Consider the following 22,667-nt stretch of genomic DNA (forward strand, 5'->3'; position numbering starts at 1 on the left):
TGCTCAACATGAAATATAGATATTATTGTTGTGAAGACAATATCCTGGTCTGTCGGCGGCCTCCCTCTATGTCACCTACATTAGCAGCAGAGCGCCAGTGCCGCGTCAGGCACGATTCTGGTGTGTAAAGACACAGAAAACGCGAAGCAGCCATCACGCAACTGACACACAGCAGAAACGCCACGCAGCCAGTGTGTCACTGGCCTCATTCGCGCTGCGAGACCTCCAGACGCATGTAAACGCACCTTTGCAATGACTTAACATTGAAATCATTCGCACCAGATGCTCTATTCGCGTTCGGTGTGAACAGCATTACAGACAAACGCAGGAAAACCGGAACATGCACACTTAAAACAGCTTGTTTTGTGTTGGCTTCACATTGAACAAAAGCAGTGCAGCAGATGAGGACCGGGAATATGTACATTGCGACCAGTGCAATGGCATCTTTCATAACACATGATTTCAACATACTCGCAAGCAATGAAGACAGTAGACCCCCGCACAAAGGGTTGCTAGTAAATCTGCATCCACCAAAAGGAAAATGAGCTTTTTGTGTGTTACAGAAGTTCCAGACAGACTGCAGAGGATCCATGCAGATTATCGTTATCGAAGATCGTTGGTTACGTGAGTTCAAGGCAAGGATGAACTGCTCAGTTTAAAGTGTACTAAGCACAGTGGTAGATCAGAGGTTCTTTAAAACATGTGGCTTGAAACAAACAAATAGCTCAGGCCTAATGCGCTGCTGGACACAATGAACTTTCGGTGAGAACTAAAAGCAACAAGTTTAGTCTATCATTGGTTGGATAATTTGTGTTGGATCAGTCTACAAATGACTGAAGGTAGCAAATCCTTATTCCTTAAAACTGCAAAGCGTTAAACACAAGTGCTAGGATTTAAACAGCTGGCATCCTTATTGTTCAGTGACACAAATACCAAAACTTGTAGTTGGATGTGAGTATTAAGTATACAAAACACCTCCTTTGTAAAACTCTACGCTTAATGGATGTTATTGTCCAACTTGAACACAAATGGCTGGGGAAACTTTTGGCTGCATCACCTAACTTGACATGCATCATTTGTTTTAGTGTCTCTTGGAGGGAATGTTAGACAAATGTAAAGTTTAGAAGGCAGGCTAACAATATTACGTCAATTAGAGAGTAATGTAAAACTGTCCTCAGCAGGTAGCAATGACAATCGTTTTTCAAGACAGTTCCACCTAAAAATTAACCCCATCCATTTGCATGCATTGCTGAGGCAGTAATGACATCAGGAGCCATGGTTTCCCTGGGCACTAACATGGGTCGGGCGTCATAATGCTGTCGTAATGTTGTTAGAATGTTTCCACATAAACGTAGCCCTTGGAATGGTATGAGTTCAGCAGGCTGACGTATCTGCAACATGGTGGAGGTGTGAGCCTGTGCAGTGACACTCAATCTCTCAGTCTTCCCTACAGAATATCCCATCAGGCCGGTGCTGTCATGATGGCGGTGATGTTTGAAATGTCTCCAACGGGTTGGAACATAATTAATGGAGCTCTCGGTGAAAGCGCTCTATGGAGCGGTTGGTGTGAGTTTGGCCGAAGTGTCAGACGATGGAGCCCTTAGAAGTGGAGAGATGGATGGAGCGGATCCGCAGGGCCAGGGTTCTCTCGAGGTCATGGAGGACGTCGTAGGATGGGCCTGGACCGGGGCTCTCTGCAGGAACCTCATACAGTAACTGCTTAAAGTTCTCCAGCTCGATCAGGAGCACCATGTTCTTCAGGAAGTAGCCCTCGATGAAGCCTCCCAACTCCAGAGCCCCCAGGAACTGAGGATGTGTGAAACATAATGTGAGACTTAACATTCCTAATAGAGATTTCAACACTCTTCTTACTTTGTTAATGGATTTAATTAATAAAAAAAAAAAACTAAGTTGTATTTAACTCTGAATTATGAAGCCCTGCAAAGCTATACAGTAGAGGTACACAATAAAAAAAACCATGCAATACTATACTATAATGTACCTCATATGGAAACGTTCATGTTTAGTTTGCTTCTGAGGGAAAGGGTTGAAACTGTTGGCGCACATACTTGTGCAATTTTCTTTTTGTCTTAATTTTTTGTAGTATATTTCTAAAGACAAGCCAAGCAATTAAGCTGGTGACATTTACATAGACATATTAGTTTAATTAATGTTATAATGTTATTAACCTTGTGAATATGCAAATAGGAATGTTGATCCATGGTTTTACAAATATACCGTGTGCAATGCCCAAACCTGACTGTACAGATAAAATTACTAATCTATGGCAATGCATAAACAAGGCAAAACACAGCAAGATAACCTAGGATTATATTTGGTAATTGGCTAAACTGCAAAATTGATTTTCCCTATTCAGTCTGTGCTAATATTTTTTCATATATAAGTGTATAATCTTTTTTATCATTAAAAAAAATACAATTAAAATGTTATTATTATTATTAATAAAAATTAATAATAATAATACTGGATTAAATACAAGGTTTATTTATAAAAATAATAATATTTATTTTTATTTATTATTCTTTTAGTTTTTTACTAGTACAAACCCAAGTTGGGATGTCAAATCACCTTTTTTACTGCACAAAATAAATGAATTACTGAACAGGGAAATTTCATTTTTTTAAATGAATGTTTCAGAGTACCTTGGCATGTTTGTATATGTCCACACAGGTGTCAGTGGTGATGTTCTTGGAGCAGATTATTTCACAGTGTCTTTGGAGAGCCTCAAGTTGGAAGAACTTGGCTGCAGACAGGAGCTTTGAAGCAGAGGGACCGACAATGAGCCAAACTCATCAAGCTGCTTTCAGGTTTATCACGATCAAGAGCAATCGCTTAATTAAATTTAAAATACATAAGCATTTATCACAATTTCTGCTGCAGTTCTACGTGCAAGAGAGCCTCCATCTGGTAACGATGGAGATAAATGAGAGATGATATATTTTTCTTAAAGTTTTCCATGAGTAATCTTGCCCATATCATCAGACCGTAACTCATTCATTCATCACATTCAACATCCTCTCAAGTAATCAGTCATTAAGTTATCATTAGTGTATGGGGAAAAATGGTTTAGGGTAGGAGGTATTATGATCATAAAGGATGAAAAGAGAAGGGAATATTTAATACCTCCATAACTTCAGTGTTCCTGATGTGCAGTGACTCAGTGCCACCACAGTAGAGATACTGCATCACCAGCTGAAATATAACAAAATGTTCTCAAACTTCCAAGACACATTTTAAAGCAGATGAGCTTAAACACGTTTTGTCATTAAGCTGAACAGCTGACAGAGGTAGGAATTAGCCTAGCATAGTTCGACTGTAATACCGACATGTGTTAGAGTGGGACTTATGAGTCAACCTGAAAAATGTTGTACTTGACATGACTGATCTCGATGCACGTGTTCTCAGCTGCTGGTCTGTTAGAGAGCAGAGACTTAAACCTGGAAAGAGAAACATGAACATCCGTTAACAGCTGTATTATTACTAAATCAAGTATTTATAGAGAGATTTGTAAAGATATAAGATGTGAGATATGTAGTTATTCTGAAAACCGTGCAGTGGTGCAGGAATGAGTTCTAGAGAGGTACGGGTGTGTGGTTTATGAGCAGGCTGTGATGTCACGCAATGATAATGACCTCATGAATATGAAATGAGTTCATTCGGACATTACCCTTCTAGACCATCCAGTCCCTGCACGAATTATTATTCTTGTAGACATTGCAGATTTGAAAAGGTCTTATGTCTGCTCAGATATATCTACATTAGCTTTTATTGTCTAAAAGTTATCTTGAGATAAAGAAGCATATACAAGATAGCAAAATTGAAATGTCAAAAATTTTATATATCACACACACAATGATATTATTATATTTAATTGGTGACATTTCAGCTTAATATATATGAAAAAAATAAAAAATTGCCAAAAGTTTAATACTGCAACACTATTAAACATGTTTGTCCAGGACTACATTTTATTTATTTATTTTTTCTTTTTTGGACCAAACTATTTAAAATAGGTATTGTTAATTAAAATAAAGCTGAAATAATTTAATATAATAGTATTAGTTTAAAAAATTAATACAATTAGAAAAGCTGCCTTTGCTACATGACACTAAACAAGATTAAATTGTAATAATAGAAGTGTGTTATTTTTGCTCAGTTGATGTTCTTTGAAATAATATCAGGAGCTGAAACTACAGTGAATTGTAGTCATTAGTTAATGCGAGCCAACTAATGTAGTGTGTGCGCTTAAAGTGAAGAACCAAAGTCCCAAGTTCTGGCGTAATTCCACAAAATTAAGACATACCTTGGTGAGGCAGTGAAGAGCAGCACTTTATGGGCATAAAAGGGCTTTCCTTCCACCAGAAACGTCACGTCAGACATCTCTTTATTATTGAGAAATTGTGGATCTGTAGGAAGCAACAAATCAAATGAAGTCCCCACGTCTGTGATGCAATATTACACAACAGTGATTACACAAGGTTCTTCGTTATTCAGTACTGCCATGTCTTGTGTTTGACAGGCTGTCATCAACACATTTCAAGAAAAAACCTGAAATATTTCTGCTTTATAATTGCAATAGCTTAAACAAAGGCTAGAGGGCACTAGAGTCCCTCCAAAACTTTGAGCGTCATATTAAATTTGAACAAAATTGAATATTCTTTAATTGTATTTCTATGTCTCCTGAGAGAAAAAGTGTCCTTGTGTGCCCTAGAACTGTAGTTTGCAAGGATTTAAAAAGCACACTTTAACAATTCATTCAGATAAATGTGAATCCTCGTGCAGCACAAGCCGAGTTGGCCTTTTTTTATTAATCTAAATTGAACAGATAGTTCCAGTCATCTCTGTTTTTCATTAGCAGAGCAAGAATAGACACAATTACTGGCCATGCTGTGTCTAAAAAAGTAAGTTATGCTATTTAAACTTATAAAACTGTTGTGCACGAGCAGTTTTGTTGATGTACTGAATTGTGGCACAGGCAAAGCATTCTTGCTTGTTTGATAATATTCAGTTATTGATATTGTTAGTAGAGGCAGGGCAGAGCTGGAGTCGCTTTTGAAGATGAACTGAACAAGGATCTGTGACTGACATACTCACCCAAACGAGACGTTTGCTTCTTTTTGATCTCGGTGAGTTTGGGGATTGGGAAAGGCCCGTAGCACTGGGTAAAGATGACTGACAACTGCTGGCTGAGCACTTCGTTCTATAGTGCACACAAACACATTCACTGTAGTTAGACCTTGAATTATGTTATCTAAAAGTAAAATGCATCCAAGCCTACGGTAATCCAAACACAGCACTTATGATGAGCTCTGTAATTAGAGGATTTATGAGGTTAAGTACAGAGAAAGCTGGAACTGAGGTGGCTGACATTGATTGTCTGTTTGCTCAGAGTCAGGGACTGACACTCAGTGATAACAATAATGCAGAGACTTACGAGGGACATTAAAATCTGAAGTGCTGCAAAAATAATTGAAATGGTAATATGACAACGAAACTATGCTGTAACACCAGAGAGACCGAAACACACATTGCTAAGACAAAAGCCTCAATCAGTAAATAAGGTACAAATTAAATCACATTTGTGTATAATTTACTTTCTTCTATTCAAGCTAATATTTTAATAATATTTGAAAACATTAGCTGGGATAGAAGAAAGCATTTCTACATTTTTGCTTATCTAAATTATACACGCATGTAATTTACTACATTTTGCCAAAAAGTGCGGGACTACCTGTTTTATTCAACCAATGGCAGACAAAACTATTAAAAATTGTTGTCGTTAATTGGAATAAAGCTGAAATAAAGTAAAATAAAATAATCAAATAAAATAAAGTATTAGTTGAAAACTTAAAGCAAAATTTGAAATGTTGCCTTCACTACATGAAATGAAGTACCAAAAATGACTAAAACAGAAACTGAAATAAAAATAAATGTTTTATTTTAATTAAAATGTGTTTTAAATAAGAAAATAAGAAAAAAAATTACAGCTAAAAGGAAATATTTAAAAAACCTAATCAAAATAAAATAACTTGAAATAAAAATAAAATAAATAAACTTAAAATTTAAAAATAAAAAGATAATTCAGCATTAATAAATACTGTAATAGTACATAACACAAAAACAACACTAATGTAAGGAGCAGCTCTGAATTTAAACACTTCACACTTAAACAGAAAGAAAAAAGAGGTTACACAGGTGACTAAAACTATAAATACTACACTATGAATGTCTACTGATACGATCAGCATGTAAATACAGGACTGAAACTGGCTCAGACTATAACAAAACCCTGAGAATGGACCTTGCTGGCTCGAAGGATCTGGAACATGAGTGGCAGTCCGTGTGTGATGAGTTCCTCCGTGTACTCGTCTTCTTTAATGCAGCTGAAGTCCTTCAGCAGGCCTTGGATCAGCGGCCGCCGCTGCTGCATGAAGCATGTTCGCAGGGACTCCAGCCACGTGTGCAGGGTCCAGGGCACGCCTGCATATGGAATCAATATATCAGTTAATGTGACATTTCAGAATCGATCTGTCCATCCATCCGCACAAAATATCAAGCCTGTCCCAACAATCAATCTGTCAATATTCTGTAAGGAGAACTAACGACCCCACATTTTTGAATGGTAGTGTAAATAGAGTTAGTAGATGAATAAGGTACATAGTGTATAGTGATTTCATGACCGAAAACAAAGCAAAATAAGCGATAGGAAATCGTTAACTAACTATTAAGGGCCTCAAACATCTTTCAAAGAGTTGATGCACTAACCTGGTAAACTTTGGCAAGTGATTAGTTCAGCCTCAAAAATCAGTCCTATTTTAATCACAATGGACTGATAAAGAGTGGGATTTGTGCACTTGGAAGTTGCATAAGCTGGTAAGATTGGTCATTTCATTTAGTGCTTGTCATTTTTATGTGCAATATGCATCAGATGCCATCTGACGCTGAGACTAAACGCTGCATGACAGAAGTGAGCCAGGCGGTTGATGTCTGTGGTAATCGTGCAGTGTTTTTACTAACCCAGGCTGCGGATGTCTATGGTAATGTCCACATGGCCGTGCTCGGCACTGTGGTACATGGCCTCGCGGAGGGCCCTTAGTTTGGCCTTGCCTGTCCGGAGGGTGGCTTCGTTCTGTGGCACTCTCCTCTCTAAAGTCTCAGAGCCCTCGGCTAGGATTTCCTCCAGAGACAGCACATCCCCCTTGTCCTTTTCCACCTGGGACAGAAGCCTCCGGAACACGTTTCTGCAGGAGCAAGTGCACGTAACAAACTCACTCTGGCATTACTACTTATTAAAGGAACGGTTCACTCAAAAAAGTTAAAATGTTTTTCCATGAAACAATAATAATAATCTTGAAAATTCTTATTTTGTATTATTTTACACTGGCTATTGCAAGACATCAGATGACGTTTATGATGATTACCCATTCATGAAATAAATCCTGAAAAATATTAAGCATATTAATATTTTTTTAATATTACAAATAATATTACAACTTTTTTATGCATCGATAATAATAACAAATGTTTCTTGATCACCAAAATATTAGCTTATTACAATGATTTCTGAAGGATCATGTGCAATTTTGAATTAAAACAATTCATATAACAATAAATTATATAATAGGAATAAATCACATTTAAAAAAATAAGAAATAGAAAACTGTTATTTTAAACTGCGACATTATTTCACAGTATTACTGTTATTACTGTTATTTAACTAAATAAATGCAGCCTTGGTGATCATGAGAGACTTTGAAAAGGTTTTTTTTTTTTAGCAACCCCAAACTTTTGAACGGTAGTAAAAGGATGAGATTCAGAATGACAGTGAGAAGAGAACAATTAAAATGTTTGTGTGAATGACCTCTTTAAGAAGAGTTTGTCATATATTGTCATAATTCGACTGTTTTAAACAAAGCCATTAGCCACGAGGATTACTTGCTTGCATCATTTTTATAATCCGCAGATTGATGAGAACAAAGAGTTCTATGAAACATCTATGAAATGCCTTGAGTGCTTCTTTGTTTATGACTTCCATTTATCAATGCATTACAATGTGTTTTTCTTCTCCACTTTGTTGGATTTTCTCAAGATTGTATGTCTGGAAACTCATATACCTTCATAAAAGTACCAGCACTCTGCAATGGATCTAATATGCATAAACGACCAATCGGTGCGGCATGCAAACATCTCTAGGTAAAGCTAAAGACATCCAGTTCTGGCTGAGACGTCGCTACACGTCCCTCTCTTATAACGGATTGCCTTAATACCTCAGAGGTGAGTGAGTTGGCCATCGAACACACTGGATTCTCATTCGGACATATGCAGTGTGAATTTCAATGAGTTTCCATAATACTGCGCTGGCCATAGGTGAGAGTAAATGAATTAGCATGCAATCATCCATACGTTTGCCAGCTAAGGAGAGTGATGGGGCTGGAATTATGGTAGTAAATTACACACGATTTTGCAGCCAAACACACCAGCTCAGGTTTTATGCGTGCCAATAAACAACACATCAGGGGTTCAGATCTGATAGATTGAGTTTCTGCAGTCAGAATGATTTATAAGGACACTGGAATAATTATAAGCGGTGACAAATGTGTCAATGAACTAATGAAAGTTTGGTTCCCTGTTGTGCTGGTGGAGAATGTCTCTATACATTTCATATGCTGCTGAGACATTGGGTGTGCGTTACCTGTGTCCATGTGATGCTGCCAGGCTGTACGAGTTCATTTCACCCAGCGGACCAGAAGAAATGCCATTACGGTAAGTGGTGCCAATCAAAGGATCCGCTCCTCTTTCCAAAAGCAGACTGACCAGCTCAAAGTTGCCTGTTAAAATGCAAGACAATTAAAATTAAATTAATTTGTCTGATGGTTTTATTCAAAGCAATGTAATTAGACACCTATTGTGCTATTAAGATCAGCAGAGACATATCGCTGTTTACAACTAGTGGAATATGTGAAAAAAAATCATCAATGTCAATCATATGATGATAAAGCATAAAAGCGTAAAAAAAAGTGTGAAAAAATTTGTTAGTCAATCATAATCATGTCAATAAATATAAAATAAAATAAAATTAATAAAAATAAATGGTGTGGAAAAAATGGTCAATCCTGTTTATAGTAAAAAAAAAAAATTAAAAAGTGTGGCACATTAATAATTCATAGTCCTGTCAATAAAATCAAAAATAAATTGATACAAATAAATGAAGTTTGAAAAAAAATATTTTTGCAAACTACAGTCGTCAATACATAAAAAATAATTAACAAAATTCTGTTAATCATGTAAAGATATTAATAAAAATAATTTAATTAAATTGTTATATTCAATCATAACCATGTCATTAAACAAATAAAAAATAATTAAATAAATTGTGACAGCATTTACTCAGTTATATAACCCCTTTTTTCCAGGTTTATAACAAAGTGGGCTAGAAAAGATTTGTATAATTTATTTTCTTTTGTTTAGTTTAATAAGGGGATTGAAATGTGGATTTTGTTTGTTATTTTAGCCTGATTGACTCCTCACACTACAATTCCATCAATCAAAATCAGATACAGCATAAATTTAAAAGCAAAAGTCTTTTATCTCTTTTCCGTCCTGGTTCAACCTTAAATGGGTCATAAAAATTAATGTACATATTTTACTAGCATGTGAATCCAGAGAATCAAACTCATGATGTTGATGTTGTGAGTCCTTGTTTTACCAGTTGAGCTACAGGACAAAGTAATTATCAGTCGGACCGTCTAGCAACCCGTCCGCAGATTGATTTGCTAATGTAAATTAGCAGCCTGTCCTGTGCACATCCACAATGTAATGAGGGGAAAGCGTTTCTACATTAGAAGGAAAAACCGAATGCTGACAGTGGGGGTAATTGAGCCAGCATACAGCAAATGAGGCATAATCAATGAGGCCTGATGGGCTTTGGATCCAATGAGGCTCAGACAATTCCATCCACAGCCATTTCTGGTGTGTCACAGGGGAACACAGGCATACGGTTAAACCTGTTTCAGCTCAATCGGTTTTGGCTTGTGCTCCTTGATTCTCCTCTGCAGGAGATGATACAATTTTTGTGCACCCCATCCATTTTTATCACCAAGAAGGTGTCCATTACCAGCTGACTGAAACCTGAATTACCCAAGTCTTCAATAGTTTGCACACTAAGTGGGGCAGACAGGTAATTTTCAGCATTATGCTGAAAAACACTCTGCAAATGTAAATGAATATCACTCAGGTCAATTCATATTCATAGGACTGTCACAGCTGGGATTATAAAATCTCATTTGGCACTGGTTTCCATACATCATTCCACCATGTGGACATGTCACATTCACACTGGGGATGTAAAAAAAAAAAAGGCTCTTGATGCTAAAGCTCATTAGCAAGTTTGCAAAGGGCACTTAAGAGCGATGCAGTCCCATCAGTCTCTGAATAATACTATTACAGTTCTGGAACCAGACTGGCGCTCAAAAGTATAATGCCTTCAGTTTTTCAGCTCACAGTCTGCAAGGACCATTTTGCCGAAATTAAAGGCACAAAAGGAACAGAATGTAACCATTTAAAAATGGGTCCTGGATGTATCATACAAAACCATCTAATACAGATTCATATAATGCACAAAAAACTTGTTCACTCTTTGTCATCAAAGATTTGACTCACATGGAATGTACATCATGTAAATATGTCATTTTGTAGTGTAATGTAAGTAAAAAAAAAAATTGAACGTTTCTGTTATTTTATCAAATCAAATTCATGTCAATAAATCAATAAAAATTAAATATATACATTTAATTATATACTTATTGTTAAAAATTAAGATAAAGTATTTGGACTGAGTGAACTTGAGGGAGACTCCATGTTTGCAGATGCCACTAAGTTTGACATTTTGCTATTTAATCAATGAAATGCACATTTCTGTGGCTTCAGTGTCCAAACACATTTTGGGGTCACTGAGCGGTGTTGATGATGATGTGTTTTCTAGTACCTGCCGCAGATGCCAACTGTAGAGGCGTCTCTGTGTAGTTCTCTGTGCCATCTTGAATCGCTCCCTCCACATTTGCTCGGGCATCCAGCAGAAGCTGCTCAATAATGGAAGAAGTGCAATTATTATAAAACACATTTCAGAGGATGTAACTTTATCACCAAGACATCAGTAAATACAAATGCAGTAATTGCATTAAATTAACCATCTATATGGTAATCTGGTCATAACTTTTTTTTTACTCTTGATGCTTTAAGTGGGTGATTTTAGTCTGTCTGGTATAAAAAGAAAAATGAGAAATTATTCCTACAGAAAGCAACAAAGAGAAGGATTTTGGTAATATCTCCAACAGTTGTGGATGTGTGTTTGTGGGAGATTAAGCATCCCAAGAAATATCACCTTGCCCTTTCCATTCTTCCTGGAAGAGCTAAATAACTGGGCCTCAGCAGGTCATCGGATTCAACACTTCTAGTATTTATTGTCAAAGTAAGACTATTCCATTTTTGGCATAAATAATAGAGTGCGCAGTCAATAAACTGGCCTCTATCTTCAAAGCATTCCTCATTCTACCTATTCATGATATGAATCTATGCCCATTCAAGTTCCTCTGACCCAGCACCATCCAGCCCACAACTAACATCAAACTGTTTCTTTGTGCCATTATTATTATGATGGTGGCATCATAATAATAACTGAGGAAAGTGCAAAGGTGGAAGGCATTGACAGCGCCACTACCTGCACGACAGGGACGTGTCCGTGTGACACGGCGAATGTGAGTGGAGTCCCCTGCCTGGTGTCAGGATAAACTGAGGGGTGCTTGTGTAGTGAGCTGGGCACCTGGGAATCATATAGGTCAAGTTCAGGGAGAGAAAAATTCAGCCATTATATACCAGCACACTAAGCTCGGAATTGCGGAATTGCAGGAGAACGAGAAAAAAAAGGGGGAAGGAATGAGTGAATGAGTAAGCGGAAAGTTGGAAAGTTCTTCCGCCGTCTGGCTGTTTTGTTAATTCAAGCAAAGAGAAGAAGAAAGAGCTAGTGCTCGTTTTGTTCTCCAAACCCCTTCTTTCCATCCAGCCCACATTAATCTGGAGTTTACTTGCATTCGCTCTCCTTTGGACAACTCCTACATGCCCTCCTTGCTTTATTTAAAATCCTGACCACAGTTTAGGATCTAGTTCATGGTTTTCATAGCAATAATGCAAAGACTGCAGGAAGAATAATTGGCAGCGAGCTCAAACGCTAGAGGTGTAAGTGAGTAAGTGACTCATGTACAAAGCACCAAAAAAGAAGGCTTTTGGGTGGCATTAACGCTTACAGTTGTACTGCATGCAAAACTGAGCTCTCCTGTATTCAGGAGAAATTATGCAGGCATCTGTTCATATCTCGGCAAGCATGACCTCTTGGAACCAACTGTTCATGTGGGATTAAGGTTAAACAATTGTTTACACAAGGAAACTTTAGGCAAATAACTGCACATCTGCCCACTTGCTGATACTCTTCTTGAGCTTAATGCATTTTGTAAAACAAGGTAATATCACTGTATATGCATTTGGTGCTTTGTGCCCAAGTCAGTGACTTTTCTTCTAAGGGTCAAACAAAAAAGACGACATAAGGTAAAAGAGCACAAGATCACATCATGACATATACAAAAGAGAATTTCATGAAAAACGGTCAAGAAAGTCAAGAATCCCCCCCATATATATATAAAATTTTGCATAAGTAGAGTGAAGGACATAAAAACTATTTAAAACCGTGAAATAATCTATTTAAAGTATCTATTCATTGTGGTAGTATTTGTTACAGTGCCCAAATTATTATTATTTTTTTTAAGAACAATTACTGTAATACAGTTAAGAATAAGCTAAATTACAGTTATTACAGTCAGCATTGAGAATACTGAGAATTCTCATCCATATTATGGTAATTGTCAGAAAACATACTTAACTGCCATGAACATAATGTCACAATGCAGAAAATGTAATGATACAAAAACAGGCTTCATTTTCTTTATGCAACATTCTTGATCGGTTTCAGGAGATTCACCCCTAAGGCAAATACATGAAACATGTTGATTTAAAATAAATGAAGGACTTTTATATTAGCATGAGAGAGTAACTGTTGTTTTATGTAAGGTAGCCAATTGAATCCAATTTTATGTTCACATTTCATGCTTTTCAACCTCGGTGCTTCACAATCAGTGTATCTACTTTAGGCAATCATTTCATTTTCCCACCTTTTTATATAAATAGCATTAAAAATAGGACATTTGTACAAACATGTTCAGTTCATTGGAAATCAACAGCACATCTCATTTGCTTGAAATCTCATTAAATATTTATGAGATCCATGAGAACCCAAGTAGACACACCTACATGCACATACAACCACTATTTAATTCACAAGCTCATGCAAACAGCATCGGGAAGAGGATAGAGAAAATAGTTTGTTAGTTTTATAGAGTCAGGTTAGCTTAATAGAGACAAAGTGCAAAAACACGTCCACCAATAAATACTGACCTCACTGTTGATATCTGCTCCAGCGTCCAGCAGCATTTGAACCATGGCCTCGTCCCCACGGACGCACGCGTACATCAGAGGGGTCATTCCCTAAACAACAAACAAAAAACGCTGAACACCTACAGTACACGTGTCATAGTATGAGCCCATTGTGTAGAGCCTACAGCACAAGCTACTGCGGGACTAGTTATGCAACGTCTGAAAATAACCTTTTCACGAGACACTAAAATGCCCATTTAAATGAACTGAGCAGAATATACAGTTATGCATATATACAGTAGACCATCAAATATACAGCTGCTTTAGTGAAACACAAACATAAACATCAGTGCATGAAAGCACAAAGTCAGCAATTAGCTGTTTTTAAACAGCCTTTCAGAGTCATATTGTGCTAATAAATTATATTTATATACTGTTTAATAAAGTAATAAGTCTCTTGATCCTCTACATTACAGTGACTTTACTACAGTGAAAGGGGTTTACATACCCCACTTCATTTTGTGCCTAAAACTTCTCTATAAACACTTAATTGTTTAACTAACTCAAGAGCATGCAATTCTCCAAACAGTTTTCACCATGAAGGCGATTCATTTGTCATTTGAGACGTATTTTCCCTCACGGCTCTTCTTGAAGTAACGAGTACCGTATTTGCCAGCATGATTTTGAGTTGCTCTCAATGATTCTCAGCTGGACTCCGACAATTGTCTGTGTCATCACATTCCCCACATTTGTCTGGTTTTGTCTCTGTGTTGCATCAAGTTTACATGTTAGTTTAATCCATTTTGTCAGCATCAGCATGTCGCCGTCATTCTTTGCATAAACTGGCTGCTGTGTTCAAGACAGACTGTGACAGTAACACAAACCCAGCGCTGAATACAGATGACATTTGATTCATAATACAGAGTGTCATGACTGCTATCACGATAGATGCTTCCTACACAAATCAGCTCAGATTTAAAACATTTTTCCTCATTTAAAGGGCATGCAACTTTATTTATTTATTTTCTTAGCCTCTAAATGTCTACGTGGGTCATTTTTCTTCACATATATTATAGGAAACCTACTAGGGCATTCTTCTTATAAAATGACATGCTGCAGAAATGTCATTGATGCTTGAACATCTAATGGTTTGAGGCTGACGAAGGAGGAGACAATGGAAGGCAGATGTGAGAAAAGTCACATTTTACATTGGTATTTACATCAGGGAGTAATTACAGTGGAAGTGCTGACTAATACTAATGTATGTGGGATTATTTTATGACAATTATTTTTTGGAGATGCTCATAATTACACTCTGTTATTAGGTTGTTGGGGTTGTAATTAATTCTATTCAATTTAAAATGACTAACATGGCCACCATATCATCAAGTGTTACTGCATGAACAAATGGTGCTGTGCCAACAGAATTGAAAAAAAAAGGTATGCTCTTTCATCAAAATGCCAGTTTGAATTACAGTAATTTTTAGCATTCAGAGATAAAAAAAAAGAGAGAGAGAGAGAAAAATCTATAATCTAGTAAAGTCAGGCCTGAATTTCACACAAATATGGGACTATATGTGTGAGTAAATATATCAGTGCCCACCTGTTCACTCATGCTGTTGATGCCATCTGGCCCGAGCAGGTTGACTGCTTGCTTGACCAGGTCAGTTCGTCCACAGTTGAGCATCCGAAACCCCAGGTCCTGCAGGAATTTTGCTTCTGTGGATGCAGCGTCCAGTTTCCGTGTGGCAGAGAAGCAGTCGTCTGCTCTGTTGAATTACAGGACAGTCCAGACCCCAGTTACACACCTCCAAACAAGAAACACTACTCAATGACTATGGCTTTTATTTGTTTTCATTTATTTTTCTGTATTATTCATTTTTTATTTAATTTAAATATAAACATTTACAACAGTACACAATATATTAAAATATATCCCTGACACGAAACATAGTTTGTTTGCCAAGATATCCTGTATCTGTGAGGTTTACAGCATGCTCCTGAAAATAACTACGTCTTGACCATGTTAAAAGAACTAGCAAAACATAGCACTTCACAGCTTGCCAATAGGACACTAAAGCCACACAGGAAATGAATGATACTTACTTAATAAGCGACGCAGTAGGAGTACTGTACATGTGTTTGTACTGCCCTTCAGTGAATGACTAACTGTTAATTAAGGCATTCTACATGCATAGGGTGCATGCCGGCTGTGTATTTGTGCATGTATGGAAGTGGTGTTGCATCCCAAACATACTTTAGCTGGCGTGGCTCACAGTCCACCCCAGGTAACAGCAGTCGGGCTGCCTGTCGTACATCGTCGCTGTCCACAGAGAAACTTCGGCGGTGTTCTGTGTGCGCCACGGCCACCCGGATCCACTCCATCAGCGGAGGCAACACCAGGAACGGCCTACAGAGACACATATTTGATATTAGAGAACCAGTTTTACCCCAAAATTTCATAACTTTTCATAATTTGTTTTTGTCCCCCACCTTAATTTCTAGCATTTAAGCACTAAGCCTTCAGATCAAAGGTTTTTAAGATCATAAGAAACAAATTCAGTCCATTGCGTTTAAACCATTGTCTGTTAACGTATGTTTGTTTCTTCCAATCACCTGTGCGATTTCCATTTTCAATGGACATATCCGTTTGCGTGCAGCTTCGGGATACTTTAGAGAAGTAATCATAAGCTCTCTGGTGGAATTACAGTTGCTACGAATTACCAGTGCTAAGCTGCATCTAATTAGAGTGGCAGACTCTAAAAGACCTGTTGTCATCCTGACAAGTTTTCAGTCAGAAAACGAAAGCTGGAGACTCATTACTAAGAAAACTCTCATTACAACAGATGAATTTGAAGGCAAAAATATCATTAAACAGCTGCAAATGTGCTTCTATTACACTTTTTCCATTGTGCCAACTGCCAGTTTTACATATAAGATTCAAAACTACTCTTTACAGGGCAAAGGTTGAGAAATATGTGGAATTTGACTCAACTGTAGTGAGTCACGATGATTATGACCATGAAACTCTTTGTATGTTGAATATTTTTCTTCAAGCATTTCCGAGCAGCATATCCAACATTATTGCACTGCAGTTTAACCGAGTTCAGAGGGTTGCCAGGTTGTTGTGAATCAATATGCTAATAATTCCAACAGCTAAAAATGACAACATACACAGTTGTGTCCGCCTACGCTTGTCTTTTGTGTCAAACTTTGTGGCAAACACCCCTCTGTGTTAAAAAGCATGCAGTGTGTTGGACAAACTATGTTATCATAATTTCCAAATTAGTTGTATGTGCACACACACTTGGACGTAAATAAAAAGGAGGAGGCATTTGACGCTAGAAAAATGCCTTTTCAAAACTTATTCAAGGGAAAAAAAAGCCACAACGCTTCATCTTGAACCCTCTGTCATCATCTAATTGTGCTTCCTGTGACCTAGTTTTGCACAATCCACACTCTTCCTCCCCGGACACCTACCCACCGCAAGAAAGTCTGCCAGGAATCCGAGCTCCACCAAAACAAACCGCAAACCCTTCTCTGTTTCTCTTCTGCCTGAATAATGTGCTTCTCTGCTCCCCTCCCTTCGAAAAAATGTTTAGAGGAAAAGGACATGGTTCTCATTCCAGTCTGGAGTTTTGAAAGTGAAGCCACATCTGGCTGAAGAAAGGAGACTATAGATTTCAACAACTTTGTACTGACCAGAGGAAGGGAGTTGCCCTATCAAAAGTTTCTCCACTTGCAAGAGTGGAGACTCTCCAGAAAAAATGTCAAGGTTTTCATAAACATTTTGCCAAGATAAATTCCACTGATCTATGGAAATAATTTGCCTGTCAGAGTAGTCTGAACTGAGGAGAAATACAATAATACAAAAATACAATCTTGTCATACATCTCAGCAGGCACTCCACATTACAAGAACAAAAACATTGAAAAAAAGATCTCATATGAAAATCATACCCTTTTGAAGTTTAATCGTCACATTCAGCCATATCGCAATTATTGTCTTTCTGTCCCCAAATTTAAATAATTTTTACATTTAATATGTATAAGTAAAAGTGAAGAGTTGCATGGCCAAGTTTGGTGACCCATATTCAGAATTTGTGCTCTGCATGTAACTCATCCAAGTGCACACACACACACACACACACACCGTGAACACACACCCAGAGCAGTGGGCAGCCATATTGCTGCAGCACCGCGCGCGACCTTCGGGTTATCAAGTCCGACTCTCTAACCATTACTGTGCGTTCACGCTGCTGGTGTTGAGAGCGTCAAAAATCACTCTGGCCGCCCTGCTCACAATGCTGCAGAAAGATTTGTGAGTGCACTGACGTAGATCGAATGCTTATCTTCTATTTAAAGCGGCTGCAAAGCAAACAAGCTTGTTAAACTTGTGCAGACTAACCACAATGAGGGTAACGTTATAAGTTAACCTTATTAAATATTGTTGTGGACGAAGTATTAAGGTCCTTTACTTAATAATATATAAATCACTCTAAAAAATACTCTGATGCAAGTAAAAGTCCTGCACTGAAAATGTTACTTAATTATAATCAAGTATAAACATTACTTAATGTACATATAATCAAGGAAATTTGTTTAAAAGTAAACTGGGACTACTGTAGCCTAGTATTATTAATTATATCATTAGATTATTATTCTTATATCGTTACTGCACATCAGCAACTCACCAGAAACATGAACAATCAGACACCTTGGTCCACGTATCATTTTTTATTAATTTTTTTATGTCCCTGTACGCAAACAGGGACATATCATAGATTACTGCAAACCCGCCACAGCAATAATCAACCTTTTGCTTGGGAACTTATGTGGTCGGAGCTGCGTTCTCTGGAATCCTCTCAAGCGGTGGACTTCTACGTTCCGATTGGTTGCTGCTCAACCGAGTCATAGCTCATTACCATAAAGTTGCCCTGATTTCAACTCTCCTCGACGCTCTCAATGGCCAAGTCACGCCGCACCGCTCCTCGCCGCTGCTTGATGCCGGCTCACATTGAAAATGAATGACTTCCGGCCACTTTAACGCTCTCGACGCTGGCGGCATGAATGCACAGTTAGGCCACGACTCCTCCAATAAAATGTATTAGTGCTAGATAAGTTACATGTCCATGCACATACACAAACAATAAATTAAAACAATGAATAAATAAAATAAAAGGTGGCAAATATTGCCAAACTGTCAATTTCCTATTATTAATTGTCTTTCAGATCTAGAAAAATTGCTTCTAGGAAATAGGTTTTCTAGATCTTTCAGTGTATTTCATGTTGGAAATTCTGCATTATGCAGTGTGTATATGCGCGTCCACTCGAGTCCACTCGACTCAAGTTTGAAATCTAAAGCCACAACCCTGAACCTCTCCAGACGCTTCTTCACTCTGATCTCGTTTTCTTTCTCCATCTCTATTCATTACCACCCCCCCCCCCCACACACACTCATTTTAATTCGATCCTCACCTATCATCTATTTGATTTTTTTTGGCATTCTCTCATCCTTCACTCTATCCTTCTTCCTCTTCTCTCTCATTCTTCTGTGAGAGGCCAAGATAGAAATGAATATAATAGAACAGAATGTCTGTCCCTGGAGAAGGAGGCAGCTCGCTGATGCACCTATTCTGTCGAGCATTGCATGGGCGTCCCACAGGGTCTTTGGATAGGGGGCTTTTTATCACATCTGAGTGATGTGGGACTGTCTGGGACGAGATGTCCTTATGGATTTATCGATGTGGAGCGGATGCTGAACATAACTCCGTTACAATCCATTAACACTCTCCTACAACAGGAGTTAAGAGTTCTACTGTATCTTCATTGTGCTACAACACTGCATAAGGGAATTAAAGGTTATGTATAAATCACATTCTCCTTGGCATCCCTGTGCCCTTATAGTGTGAATGTGGTCTTAAGCAACCCCATGGAGATTGGAAAACTCTTGGACATATACTGACTCACAGAAAAAGGATGTATTGCACAAAGCAACAGTGCACCAGATGCCATTAGAAGAAAATGCTACCATCATGGAAGCTGTATAGCATTGCCAAGGTGTTTAAAGTGGTTGTTTCTCATTGCTATGTTCTTTTTTCTAGGTGTGCCTAGACAAGGCACAGGTCCCAGCTTAAGCATTTTTTTTTCAGTTGTTTTATTATCTAGGGGAAAAGACTTGTATTGTATTTGTAAAGTAATGTATTTTTCAGGATGCAGTGAAGCAGATATTTCTTAGAGCTAATATTAATTAGTGAACAATATACTGTTTTCACTGGCCAATACTAATATTTAGATAAGAGAGGTGGCTAATGACTTAAAGGGATACTCCACCCCAAAATGAAAATTTTGTCATTAATCACTTACCCCCATGTTGTTCTAAATGCTAAAATCTTTGTTCGTCTTAGGAACACAATTTAAAATATTTTGGATGAAAGCCAGGAGGCTTGTGACTGTCCCATAGACAGTAATATAAATGATTTATTTAAAATATATATATATTTCTATTTGTATTATATATAATTTTCAATTGTTTTTGAGTTTTGAATACGTCTTTTTTTTACAATACAATAAAAACAACAACAACAACAACAAATAAAATTTGAAAATGTACATTACCTATTTACAAAGCTGAATGGTCAAGCACGGCATGGTTATGATCAAAATAACAGACAAATAATCAGTTGTGATAATGCCAGTAATACTAATGATGGCTCCATTAGCAAACACCACAAATTAAATATTAGATATATGTATCTGCATGAACCCTTTATGACTTCTTGCACTGCCATGATTAACTGCATTACCGTGACATACAGTAGCAACTTTCATGCTTCTAATACACAGCATGCTTTTACCTCTCAGTGTGCAGGGTGATCTTCGAGGGTTCAACATTAGGGTTTTCCCACTCCATCTGAGGACAGTGCATGAAGTAGCAGAGTGTGTAGAGGGCTTCCGGTTCCCAGTGCATGGTGCCGGTGCAGTTCTGGTGCACAGGCGTTCCATTGCTGGCGTTCATGATGTGCAGTGGCTGAAGGTGATGCATGGCACGAGACACCAGGTCACCTACAGGGGGCAGTAAAGACATGTAGTTGAATGTATGAGAATGTACTTTTACAAAGACCCCTCTCTGACTGTGCTTTGCATCAAATAAAGCTTTTATACGGTCTTTGACATAAAACTAGAGGCCTAATACATCACATGCACAAAGAGAGACAGACACTGGGACATTTGACAGGTAGACATTCATTACAGAAGGAAATGACAGCAAGAGGACAACAACCTTTTCCATTTCTCGCCGAAATCTGGTACAGGGGATACAGAAGATATTGCTCATTTTATGGAAATGAAACTTGTCAAAATCTCACAATATTTCAATCAAACCATAAACTGAAAAAAGCTAAACTTTCAACAAAAACAGAAGAACCTGAAAATATGCAGGTCTTCTCTGAATTCAGCTCATCTAAGCCCTACAACAGACACTCATGAAGTTTAAAGTGACTAAAACTGCTTGAAAAGGCACTAAAGCAGCGGATAAGACTTTGGGTATCACAAACACTTTCCAAAGGAAATAACTGTTCATCAAATAGTTTCTTATAAATTTGGGCTTAAATTTAGAACAAACCATCTTAAAAAAACAACAACAAAAAACAAAGAAACAATGTACCTGTTAGATAGAAACATGAAATGTGTTAAGATATTAGTTGCTGAGACCTATTATATATTTACATATATACACTAATTATTCATTTCAGTGATAAAATTAGTAGCTTGGATGAATCACTGAGCCTTCTTGGCAAAACAAAGGAAAATTGAATTGGTTCTTTGGGACATTTCAGAAGTTTTAAAACAGAACAACATCCCAAAACACTGCAATTACTGAGAATGTGTGCAAAAGGAAGTCTGTAGACTCGTAGTTTAAAACCTTAACTTGGTTTTGTGTGTGTGTGTGTGTGTGTGTGCTGTTTTCTTAATTTTATTGGACGAAACACTAAAGCAGCTGGTGAATATTACTCGCCATCAGACAAACACAAACAATCCATTTCGCGCTCTCTTAAGCACACACACACACACACACACAGCTACACTGGCAGTGCTTCTCTATAATGGCCTTGTGAATTATCCAAACGAAAGCCTTATCAAGAGCAAATCTACTCTCTTTCCAAGTTCACTCCTCATTCAAATTTTATAGAGGACAGCTGGTTTAAAAAAGGCAATCAGGAATAGGTTTTTAATAGTCCCTAAGAGCTTTTTTTATGTTTGAAAGCAGAGTTCAGGGTTAACATGTTTTACATAATCAGACGTTCTTCAAGCAATAAGAAAAGTATAGTACCTATAGTATCATTTCATGTACAATTTATCTTGTTTAACATTCACAAAAAAAAAAAAAAAAATTCAGAATTCAGTATATAGTATGTGCATATGTAATTCATTATGTATTTTCTGTCATCTCTAATTTATTCAGCCCGGATTTCTTTACATTAGCTCTGCTTTGGACTGATCTGAATGCATTCTCTTACTGGATCATTGGACTGAAAACGTAATAAATTGTGCTTCAGTAATTTTGTGTTAATTGCATAAAATTATTTTTACGTGGTACGGATTTTTTAATTAATGGCATTTGTTAATGTTGAAGGCCTTTATAGATAGATAGATAGATAGATAGATAGATAGATGTAAATATTTCTTAAATATATATACATATATGTTTGTGTATTTATATATACATATAAATATACACAGTACACAAACATTATATAGACGCACACATACACGTTTGTTTTTGTGAAAATGGGGACATCCCATAGGCATAATGGTTTTTATACTGTACAAACTGTATATTCCATTGCCCTTCACCAACCCTACACCTAACAGGAAATTTTGTGCATTTCTACTTTCTCAAAAAAACTAATTCATATAAGTATATTTGAGGTGTAATATAGGGTTGTTCATATACTATATGATGGGTATTGTAATTTTTCATGTTAATCAGGCATTTATTTTAAAGCATTTTATTTTCAACTTACCCTTACTTTTTTTTGCATGCATGCAATCAATCAATCAATAAATAGACAAATAGAGCCATTTTTTTTATTTACATCTAAATAAATAACCCTTCCAGCGAACAAATATCCTGCCACATAAAACTCTTCCACTAAGACAGAGGGT

General features: G+C 37.2%; 1 protein-coding gene across 3 annotated transcripts in view; it reads right to left on the minus strand.

The window, feature by feature from the left end:
- Positions 1–207: 207 nt before the first annotated feature.
- Positions 208–22,667, minus strand: part of LOC132098841 (ankyrin repeat and BTB/POZ domain-containing protein 3-A-like) — a 124,977-nt gene continuing 102,517 nt past the window's right edge. For 2 of the 3 annotated variants that reach the window (XM_059505063.1, XM_059505061.1), the window contains 15 exons: positions 20,357–20,564; positions 15,758–15,910; positions 15,104–15,269; positions 13,522–13,611; positions 11,738–11,839; positions 11,006–11,099; positions 8,714–8,849; positions 7,039–7,262; positions 6,323–6,501; positions 5,116–5,221; positions 4,325–4,427; positions 3,377–3,458; positions 3,145–3,213; positions 2,664–2,777; positions 208–1,806 (listed from right to left, as the gene is read on the minus strand). In XM_059505063.1, coding sequence (XP_059361046.1) covers positions 1,585–1,806; positions 2,664–2,777; positions 3,145–3,213; positions 3,377–3,458; positions 4,325–4,427; positions 5,116–5,221; positions 6,323–6,501; positions 7,039–7,262; positions 8,714–8,849; positions 11,006–11,099; positions 11,738–11,839; positions 13,522–13,611; positions 15,104–15,269; positions 15,758–15,910; positions 20,357–20,544 — 2,028 coding nt within the window. In that variant the 5' untranslated portion in view covers positions 20,545–20,564 and the 3' untranslated portion in view covers positions 208–1,584. The remainder of the gene's footprint in view (positions 1,807–2,663; positions 2,778–3,144; positions 3,214–3,376; positions 3,459–4,324; positions 4,428–5,115; positions 5,222–6,322; positions 6,502–7,038; positions 7,263–8,713; positions 8,850–11,005; positions 11,100–11,737; positions 11,840–13,521; positions 13,612–15,103; positions 15,270–15,757; positions 15,911–20,356; positions 20,565–22,667) is intronic. The other variant, XM_059505062.1, reaches the window with a different exon arrangement.

Source organism: Carassius carassius, chromosome 22 (assembly GCF_963082965.1).
Source record: "Carassius carassius chromosome 22, fCarCar2.1, whole genome shotgun sequence".
NCBI classification, from domain to species: Eukaryota; Metazoa; Chordata; class Actinopteri; order Cypriniformes; family Cyprinidae; genus Carassius; species Carassius carassius.